The sequence below is a fragment of the Tubulanus polymorphus genome, chromosome 4, assembly GCF_964204645.1.
Source record: "Tubulanus polymorphus chromosome 4, tnTubPoly1.2, whole genome shotgun sequence".
NCBI lineage: Eukaryota > Metazoa > Nemertea > Palaeonemertea > Tubulaniformes > Tubulanidae > Tubulanus > Tubulanus polymorphus.
This window is the reverse complement of record NC_134028.1, coordinates 4,724,801-4,735,971: the sequence shown is the minus strand read 5'-3', so window position 1 is coordinate 4,735,971 and position 11,171 is coordinate 4,724,801. Positions and strand designations below refer to the sequence as shown.

Below are 11,171 nucleotides of genomic sequence, written 5' to 3'. Positions count from 1 at the left end.
TGAGAATTCTTGTTTAAAACAAACAATGAACTGCAGTTTTATTGCACAGAATTCTAACATCAATTGCATAAACAGTAACAAAAATATCAATAGAAAACAACTTTTTCCTTAAAACAAACTATGAATTAATTCCATCAAATATTAAAATGATTTAAGAATGAAGTAGAGATCATGCAGCAATTAACGTTCGACTCGGACCTCGGCGACAATAGTTTGAGACGAGGCTCGTTGAGGGATCATCTCATCCACATCGCCCGTCTCCAGATTAGTTCTACTCGCCGTCACCAGGTGTTCCGTTGTTTCTCCGTCAAATGTAGTTTCAGTTTCGACTATAGTCGAGTAACCCGGTTCCGCAATCACTTTCACAACCTATAACAGACAGCCAGTTACTTTAAAACTTCTGAGAACAACCAGGGGTCAGTAACACAGAAGTTGGCCAAAATTAACCTTTGGATAAATGCCATGATAACAATGCAGGTTTAATTGTTACTATGCTAGTCAATCCATAGGTTAACTTTAACCAGTTCAGTGGTTAACTTTAACCATCAGTTTCAATCCCAACTGTCAGTTATCCATGTGTTAACTTTAACTAACGTATGAGAGCGACAACTGGTCTCCCAGAATGTAATTCAGCCAGTTTTACCTTTTTATTGTGATCGTTGTACGGAGTTGAACACAGAAATTTCTCATTCACACAACCCTCTGTGTTGCCTTCATAATCTATTCAAATATACATAGATATCAATATGAGTCTCATTACCAAGATCCTTATAGAGCTATCAGTGTATACCGGGTACAGTCAACTCCTCTTAACTCGAGAATGCTACAAATTCAAACTCAAACACCAAGCCTTAGAGCCATTTTAAAATAAAATCAACCAGAGTGCTATTGCCTGACCAAAATCAGAATCAAGTGTCCCAATTGATTGATATCTCTTACCCCCTTGATTGACTTCATGCGCTCTCTGATCTATCTGTTCTATATGTTCAGTATTATGCGATGATTGAAATGTTTCTGATACTGTTCTCATCTGTACAGCATCCACAGCAGTAACGGTTGTGAGGTGATCGCCCTCAGCAGGATGAGGCGAAGTACTGCGACATCCCGCTGCTGCTGCTGATGTTGGAATGTTCGCTGCGTCTAAAGACATCGTAGCCTGAAGTCTCATATGATTCTCATTGTATAAACTCGGCGTGATGACATCATCGAAATAAAACTCTTCAAGGTCTTCCAGAGATTTGGAAGTCCCGGGTTTTCGCTACAAAACACAATAAATCACAACTTCATTTTACTACTGATGTTCGGTATACCTTATATTCTGACTTCAATAAGAGTAAAACTTTGCTAAAACCCGATGAAACGCACTATGAATTAAACAAACAGAAAATTTGATTAATTTCACGCTGTTTCAACTTGTCAGTGATGGATTTATACATATCTTACATCCATGTGTCAAACACAATAAGTGATTTACATGACAGACCCTTGAAGTTTGTAAATCCCCTGATCATCTCTCGTTGTTATGAACGGCAAGTCTTCATCACTGATGGGCAAACAAACTATGATGTCATGTACAACACTTCTATAAATCTGAACTCTGAGAAATACCTGTGATTGTGAGGAGGAGGATTGAGTTGATTGATCGGAAGCAGAAGACACCGGTTGTAAATCGTTCTCTTCTATAGACACATTAGTGATCACACATTGATCACTCATTGATGTTTTATTCTCGATAACCGGATCACTGAACGTTACACTGCGTTGAGACTGAGCGGTATCTACAACAATTACAACCACAATCAATATACAGCCTAGAACCCCTCGAATTCTGCAGAGTAAGGGAGAGGGGGGTTTGATTGACTGCGGTTGAAAGCTGCAGAAGGGTAAAGGGTGCGGGAGGGGAGTTTCACTAACTGCTGCTAGACGCTGTAGAGAAGGGTGCAGGCTGAGGGGAGAGTTACTAACCACTGCTAGATGCCGTTGAGAGGGGAGTTTCACTGACCACTGCTAGATGCTGTAGAGAGGGCTCCAGGGTGAGGGAGGGGATGACAAGCTGACAGCTGAAGCTGTAGGGAGGGGTAAAGGATGAGATGAAGTAGGGGGAGTTTGACTAACCACTGCTAGACCCTGTTGACGGCGGTGAGTTTGTATCACTGATTTTTCTTGTCAGTTCAGCATGTATAGTCTGTTTTGCAAGAACATCTCGTATTAAATTCTCTCGCATTCTTTCAATGGCTTCGTGTTCGAATGTATCCAATTCATCGGTCGTTTCATTCGAATCTGCAAAACAAACACGAACCAAAAACAACAGACATATTTTTAAACTGTGTTGAGATATAAGAGGAGTGTTTGCACGGTGGCCATTTTCCGCCCATTTACAAATCCCTGAGTTTTCCCTGATTTTTCGATGTGATTCACAAAATTCCCTGTGTGAATCAGAGAGGTTTTTAGGTTTAAAATCATACAATTCACTCATTTTTCATTGAATCGCGTACAGTATTGATAAAGAAACACATGCTCAATAGCATTATCTGAATTCCCAGAGTTTTCCAGTTTTTTGGTAAAATGTGTCAAATTCCCTCAGTTTTCCCTGATTTTTTCCAAATATTTTCTGATTCCCCGAGTTTTCCAGGTTTTGGCCAACCCGGTTTATAAATAGACGTACCGGTGCTTGGCAGACGCATTACGCGACCGAGAGATCGAGTTTCAATCATAGCCGGATAAATAAACTCTTGAGTTTCAACTGGAGTCACGAGAGATGTTTGAGTTTCAGCTAGAATCATATGAAAATATAAATTACACAACGAGTAGTCAGCCCCTAGAACAGTCTGCCAAACAAAGTCTTTACTGCGAAAGATGATGTCAGTGAGTTCAACACCCTACTATACAACCACTGGAATGACAGCATGCTGTAGTTATTGACTTTTTTTTATAATAAGGGGGTTTTGCTGTACCGTTTTCTGTTCGAAGCTCTTCCTCTTCCAGCATCTGCTGACACTCAGCCTCCACTGTCTCACAGTTGTCTGTCGCGTGTTGTGTTTTGGTTGGGTCACAGTCTACACTAGCGGGAGTTGCCAGTGCCTTGTATAACCTACATACAACATTTACATCTAGTCTCAGTTCAACAGCAATTAAATTGGTTCATATTAAAAATGTTTTAACTCCACAGTTGTGAGTTTGAGTTAAAATCAGTTCATTTTCAATGAGTTAACTCTTGAGTCAAATCTTAACTGACAACTGTGGAACTGGGCACTGGAGTTCGCTATTTAAACCAGGCTTGTAAAATCTGGATTTACCTGTCAAATGCTGTAGAGCCAGCTTTCTTATAAACTGGAGCTTTCGTTCCAAGACGTATCTTTTTCTTCTCGTCAACGGGCTAAAAATGAAAATCATTTATGAATTCCAGATTGCAAAGACTACGATTCATTGAATATGTAGCGAGTATGGCTACCTTGTATCTACCATTTAAAACTGGTACGCCCCCTACAGGTGAAACATCCTGCTTCTGACGCAATAGATTCTTATGAGCATTTACACCACACAAAACATGCTTCTGTCTCGGATTGATCTAAAAAAACAATTCAACAAACTTCATCAAACCAGTTCTACAGTTCAGGATCCAGTTCTACAGTTCAGGATCCAGTTCTAAAGTTCAGGCTCCAGTTCTACAGTTCAGGATCCAGTTCCACAGTTCAGGACCCAGTTCCTCAGTTCTGGACTCAGTTCAACAGTTCAGTCAAACAGTAATCAGTTAATATTTACTCTACAATTGAAATCCGTTTTAACCAATAAGTAAAATTTGATCGAATTAAGACTGCGGAACTGATTCCTGATGAACAATAGAAACAGAAATACAGGATACATAGCTATAACTTACCAGTTCATGTTCAGAATTCACGTCGAAGTTCTGTATAAGATTACGAACGCTACCTTTACCAGCATACCACTGAGAGGAGGCCGGACTGTTATACGTAAAACAACCTCCATTCTGCATGGCTACATCGGACAACACTTTATCAGTTGGTTTGATTTGCATAAATGCCTCTGATCTACAAATACAGATATATACAATTCAGATTCATATGTATTTCAGTATTTCTTTTATATTCTTTAAAACTCCTCTAAGATCTTCAGTTGCAGCTAGCTGTCAATATTAACCCACCTGTAACACTGTATGTGTTCTTGTAGGTCATTAGTCATCGGTAGGTTAGTAGTGGGTGGGTTGTTGATTCCTACTGTTGGGTCATGAGTTAATTGATGACTGGCGGGTTTAATCAATACTTTACCAGGACTACAATAAACACCAAAAACACATGTACCAGTAGACACACATAGAGACACCTAGTGGAGAGAGTTGAAACTGACCTACACGCAGACCCGGTACTCAAGCGAGAATTACGACTTGTATTGAGATTATTCTGATCTCCGTCAGGTATCGGTGATTCCGGTTCGCTAGGATACGACAACAGTTTCTGAGTGCTACAAACAACATTCAAATTCCATCATTAATCGTATTGAAAAAAAGTCGCATAGAAAAATAATTGGATATGTGTTGTTTTTGAAGGAAAGTATATTGTCAAACTCGGGTTAATCCTCCAAGTGTTGACTAATCAATACCTGAAATTAACAGAGATAAACTGAAGTGCAATGTATTGTTTGTTACTAATATTTGAAAGGTACAGCCATCTTACACCGCAGTGCTAGCAGTCATCACGTATTTATACACCGCACTGCGCTGTAGATGCACCGAAGTTATTTATATTTTTCGAGTTTCGATTTGTATTTCCAATTCAATAACTGAAGTGAAATATATATTTCAATGTCTTCGAGATAACGATCGTCTCTACGGAGTTTCGCCATATGTAATGTATTGGCATCAGCTCAAACGTTTGACTCTAACGAGTGTAAACGTTCGAAGTAAACTAATTAATATCATCAAAGTGTCAAAGCGAAGTGGTGGAACTGTATACAGTAGCAGCTGTGTTTACCTCGTAGGGAGACGTCCATCAATTAGTTGAGGAGATTCAAATATCTGTCCGTTTGGAACCATACGATATTTCTGTTTAACTGGTGTCGTGAATGAGTCTCCTGCACATTCTATAACTTCCCTACAAAAGATCGCAGAAAATTTATCAACTCTCATTCATTTCAAATGAGTATAAGATCTTTTTGAATATCACAGGCTGTGACTCTAAAGTACGTAAATTAAAGTACGTTAACTAGAGTACTAGTTCAACAGTCCATTTTTACAATTATTTGCATTTTTAACAAAGGGAAAGTGGCTTAAACAACTAAATTTTCCGACTGCGGAAATGCAGGTTCATACGTACTTCTCATGTTTCAAGATACTTTTTCTTTGCGACGTTAGAAAATCTCTTTTCGCTTCGTTCGAGATGAAATCGTAGTTAGTTTGAGAATCGATGATAACAGTATCAGACATCGGAACGTTACACGACACGCCACCAGAATCGAGTCTCAAAAACTGAAAATATTCATAAACTCGCTAAACTTTATTTTGCAGTCCTGTTCGGTTATAGAGACATACAAAAACACTTTGAGTTATTCCAAAAAGAATTAATTGCATGAATTAAAAACTCATTGAAATAAAACTCACTGGATGTGATTTTCCTTTCTCTAACGGTTGATAACTGCTTGATTTATCGGGAGTTTTGATTTTACTCATTCGCGGAGCTGGACTGAAATATTCCAGACTATTACAAATGAGGACACAGTTGAGAATCAAGTTCCACTTTTTGACTCAAGGGTGAACAGTGGGACTGGGTCCAGAACTGTGGAACTGGATCCTGAACAGATGAAAATGGATCCTGAGCAGAGGGTCAGAGCAGAGGGTCCTGAACAGCGTAAATGGGTCCTGACCCATGTAAATTGTATATCACATCTAAATCTACAGTAGAACACACTATAACGATGCATTTTTCAGTTTACCTCGGTTTTTTTAATTCCTCCTTACTATAAACAGTTTTCAATTCAGTTTCCTCATTATTAGTTCGCGAATCCCTGAAAGGGATGTTAAATCAGTGAGTGACGCATGTTTAAACGTCGGAGGAGTCGATCAATGTTGATCGTACCTGTCTTGTTGGATGCCCCGTCTCCTGACTGAAGGTCTCTCCATCGTACTAGTCATCGGGAAATCAAACTGTTGTTCGGTGTTGTTAACTGTGTGTTGTTTGTTTCTTCTCTCAGTTTCGTGAACAGATCTCGTTCTACACAAATCACGATCAATTTGTCTCTGAATTTCCTAAAACAGCCATACACACGTCATTAGAGATAGACGTCTACTTCCATGAGATCCCCCAATCACATCACCATTTTTAAAAATCAAAATGCGTAGGTAGAATTTGATGATGCCTTCAGGAAGTTTATGGAAATAACCATGTTTTGCAGAAATTCTTTTCATGCACAATCAGCTTAAGCTTAGTTGACATTTGGATAAGTTTTCACAATACTGAAGGCGTCTCTATTTCTGAGACTCGATTTGTTTTTCCTATGTTTCCGTCAAGTGATCTACGGTATGAAATCCAATTTGACATCACCATATGTTTAATATTTTCTGAGTATAAAAATCAAAATGACAAAAATATGAATTTAATGATGATGTCTTAGGGTTAATGGAAGTAACCATCTTTTCTAGCATGTGTTTATAACCTCTGAGTTCAAACGAGCACCGATTGAGTTTGAATGTCGTACGTACTTTCTGATTATGACAAGTGATCAGCATCTGTTGAAGTTGATCGAACGATATCTTCCGTCTATCCGGGTGAATATTTAAACCCCATTCGATCATTGTAGAATACGGTAACGGGATCGAATCCTCGTACACTGATAAACACTCTCGATCGTCTAACAGAGTGTGACGTATGGCTTCAGCTGACATTCCATTCCACGGCACTTCACCTGCAATATATTCACACCGGCGTCATTCATCGAGGTTCCATCTCCACGAATTCCGCAGTTCGCAAAAACAATGGGAACTTAATCTAATCTTAAGCATTTCCAACTCAATTTCGTTCCTGTTTTAATCATACCAGTACTACAGTAAACCTTGTGCGATACCGACAAAATGGAACCGGCAAAATAAGGTCCGAGTCAATGAACGGAAAAATAAAATACAGTGAAACTCACTTGAGTCGATCAGTTGACTAGACTCATCGAAATGAGTGAAAATGCTTTACCTTGAAACATCTCCCACATAACGACACAGAAACTGTAGAGATCAGACAGGTTCGTCGGTGGTTCGCCATCCATCACTTCGGGAGCCATCCAATTGTACACTGCATTAGCGTATTTATTATAAACAGCTGCACTGAATTGAATTTTACAATCGCTGAAAATACACCGGATACAAACAGAGATGACGGCTGTCAAAATCAACCCAGAACTGTGGAACTCGATCGAGAATTACTGAAATGAAACATACTTTTGAATAGCGTATTCGAAGTTACTGAGTTTAGCTATGAATGGCGATACTAGCTGAACGGCGTGTGATGTTATATTACAATGCGTTATATTGTGTTCTTGTAAGAAGATAACGGCGCTGACAATCTGCTGCGAAACATTGTTTACATCTCCTTTACTCATACTCTCAAACTACAAACAAACACACATATAACTTGATTACAGTCAAATATTAAGATGCACAGTTTTTCGGTTATTAGTCAAGTTTGACGACATTGTTGAAATTTGTTCATTTCCAATGTTGTAATTTTAGAGTCAAATCCTAACTGCAAACTATGGATTCAACAGAGTAAAGTTTATTGGTGCTTGAGATGGGAAAATCGTTAAACAAAAAGGCTTAATCATTTACCCCTGATGAAGCTTCATCAGGTAAATGATGAAGCTTCCATTTACCTTATGAACTTACACAGTCACTACCTGTTTTTCATTGTTAATTTGACACCAGGTTAACACTAAACATTCATACAAACTATCATAAAACCATAGACAAACAACATCTAACACATTCAGATATTACTATCAGATTTAGGTGCATACAAATGTGCTAATAGGAGGCCATTAAGACACATACCGGTACGCACCTTCCATAACCTTAAAGAACAACAACGACAACGAATTAATAGAAATGGTGATAGAGAATTTGAGACCTGGATCAACGGATCAATCATCAAACACAGGGACTAAAAAGAACACGGCCCTCATACAGTTGTACCCACGCACATAATATAGAATAGGATTTAACAATAATTATCAATTATAGATTAACTAATCATTAAAAAGCAGAACCAAAGACGAAAGGAATGATCAAAATGTGTAAATGAATCGCTTACCCGTTCATGAAGGTAATGATAAAGTGAACCTAGAGCTACAGATTCATACAATAAAACCAGATTCTCCAGGTTATCAGTCTGACAGATTCCCATCAGTAACAAGATGTTCGGATGACGTAGTTTAGCGATATTACGATTCTCATGTATGAGTAGGTCTATAACACCACCAGAGGGCGGCGAACGATGTAGACGTTTAGCCGTTACACTCGTTTCATTCCAAAACATACTGAAAAAACAACGCATAATTGTCACTTATAATTGATGATGATGTCATAGGGTGATTTGAATAGACAAGAAAGATCTGGACCCAGTTCTGTAGATCTCAGTCAGGTTTGACTTTTCTTAGAATTAAATTAGTTAATGTCCGCAGTTTTAACTCTATAGTCTCTAACTCTATATACGATACCTTTCCATGACCATATAAGGGCCGTTGTTGAACGTAATCGAGTTATTATTGTGTTTCAGTAAACGCTCTTCAACCAATGGAATCGAAGCGATTGTTCCATGTGTATCTTTATCGTAATAGACCTACGTATAATAATCACATAACCATCAATAAAGTCAGCCCTAGTCAGTAACCTGTCTATGGTTTAGTTTCACGATCGGATATATTCACAAACCACTTTGGTATAAGCCCATCCGATTAAGAAAAGCTTACCACCAACAATTAGGTAACTAACTAGTCAGCCCAGGAGGAGGGAGAGAGTACCTGCCCTATCATCTACCGATAGCCCAGCCTCTCTGATTATCTAGCCAGCCCAGGAGGAGGGAGAGACTACCTCCCTGTTCATCAATGGTTAGCCAGGAGGGAAACACTACCTCCCTGATCATCTAGTCAGCCCAGGAGGAGAGACTACCTCATTAAAACACAGGACTCAAGAGTATTTCCCCAGCGGGAGCTAATGAAACTGGATGCTGATGAATTCGACAGACTCTACTCTTACCTGACCGAATCCAGAGTTCTGCACATTGAGATTATTATCATTACTGTGAGTGCTGAGACTTTTAAACAGATCGATTATTGAATTTGCAGTCGCCGTAAGTTTATTCCGACTGAAACGATCATTATAGAAAATCAAAATAATTCAATCACAAACTCATCAGATTCTCTACAGGTTTCATGATTCTCAATGAAAATTGAGTCTTGAGTTAAAACATTGAAATGAACTAATCAAACTGGATCGGAGAACCATGTTACTGGCTGCAGCGTTGAACTGACCTAGTTGTGGATGAATTCAATTTCTCCATCGTTGTATCCTTACGATTCGAACTGTTTAAAGCTGAAAGTCGTATTTTCTCGATGAATTCGAGGATTTTGCGTCGTTTTTTTAAATCGGGCTGCATCAGAGCCCAGTCTTTAGGAGAGCGTTGATTGATATCGTGCAAACGAAGATCTCCACCAGCCTCGACGATCTTTTCCATTATACGTATATTAGCCGAATAACAAGCGGCATGAACCGGGGTCGCGTTAGTGGAACTACGTCTGGTGAAATAAAGAGATCTTAAAATATGGAGGGAATAACCACAAAAATGTACATCTCAACATTTACTAGATTTATTGAGGATGAGAAATAAGGGATTAGGCAGAGACAAATATCACGCACAGCCTTGTACCTCTATATGATAAAAAGGCCTAGATTTTTCATTTTGATGCTTTAATCATTTCTACATTTAGACGAAAAAAGGATCCATTTTATACAGACAAATCCTAACATTCCAGGGAGCCTAAGACCAGTCTACCTGATACCTCTAATAGTAGAAGTTTTCACAACAAATAATAATAAGAGTTGTATGATATATTAGCATCATTGAAAATGAACTAAAAATGATTCTGATTTTGAGGGTAAATCTTGATATTTTTGGGAGGAGTTGAGCCCTTAAAATAGTTTGTTTTAGTCAGGTCAGGTGGGAAGCACTCAATCCATGTGAAATAATGTTCTTGTTATTTTGTATATTGTTCTATTTTTCACTCATATTGTCTAAATTGGAGACCTTCAGTTTATTAAATAAACTGTAAACTGTAAACTTAGATTTGATTTTAATGAGACGAATTTCGATACTTTACTTGTTTGGATCAGCTCCATGTTGTAATAGATATTCAACTATCATCTCATGTCCTTCGTAACAAGCTCCGAATAAAGCAGTTTGACCATCTTCATTCGGGTTATCAATACATATACCTTCAATTCACACACAAAAACTGGCATTAATTCAACCAAAAACTAAAAACTTTAAATGATTGAATTATAAAATTATGAAATACGTGTCAGATTTTGAATGAAGTTTTAGTATTTTTCTAACCCGAGTTCAAAGCCTTTTTAACGTATCGTTTACTGCCAGTAACGGCTCCTCTGTGCAGTAACTCGGTCAAATCATCGGTTCCATCACCGTGAATAAAACTCATATCTCTTAAACTAGCTACGGCCATCTTTCCGATCCTCTGCCTCTCTCTACCTAAACACAAAACAATGTTAAAACACCATGATATAGATGTAAAAGGGGCAGGGTGGCAGTGTAGTATGCTAATGTATTTTGAGGAAAATCTTCACGAGGGTTTGAGACGAAGGTGGGGACAGGGCACCACCAATATCTCTCACCAAAAAAATGTTCATTACAGAACATTATTCAAAATCATATTCATCGTTTCATGAAACTAAGGCCTTCTCATTTTTGGTGAATTATGTAAAGGAGTCAAGCTTCGCTGCAATTGCGTTGTTCACAATGGCCTACACAATGATTTTCCAGATCTTCTTGAATTGGTAAAATAGCTAATGCCCCAACAATTATGTTATTTTTTTCAGTTTTTTTATCATAATTTTGATCGATTTCTTCGCAAAATATTGACAGTCCGGAATATTTGAGAAA

General features: G+C 38.3%; 1 protein-coding gene across 1 annotated transcript; it reads right to left on the bottom strand.

Annotated features, from left to right (window-relative positions):
- Nucleotides 1-113: 113 nt before the first annotated feature.
- On the bottom strand, nucleotides 114-10,782 carry LOC141903421 (uncharacterized). Its single transcript, XM_074791536.1, has 26 exons — nucleotides 10,608-10,782; nucleotides 10,372-10,486; nucleotides 9,526-9,789; nucleotides 9,251-9,359; nucleotides 8,713-8,834; nucleotides 8,307-8,532; nucleotides 7,439-7,608; nucleotides 7,194-7,345; nucleotides 6,713-6,915; nucleotides 6,090-6,259; nucleotides 5,947-6,018; nucleotides 5,615-5,696; nucleotides 5,331-5,482; nucleotides 4,989-5,108; nucleotides 4,366-4,479; nucleotides 4,163-4,291; nucleotides 3,878-4,049; nucleotides 3,452-3,568; nucleotides 3,297-3,376; nucleotides 2,955-3,091; nucleotides 2,666-2,773; nucleotides 2,116-2,280; nucleotides 1,609-1,778; nucleotides 940-1,258; nucleotides 644-720; nucleotides 114-369 (listed from the first exon to the last, which is right to left on the bottom strand). Exons 1-26 carry the CDS (start codon nucleotides 10,732-10,734, stop codon nucleotides 181-183), a joined length of 3,861 nt encoding a protein of 1,286 aa, XP_074647637.1. The 5' UTR covers nucleotides 10,735-10,782; the 3' UTR covers nucleotides 114-180.
- Between the last annotated feature and the right edge of the window lie 389 nt (nucleotides 10,783-11,171).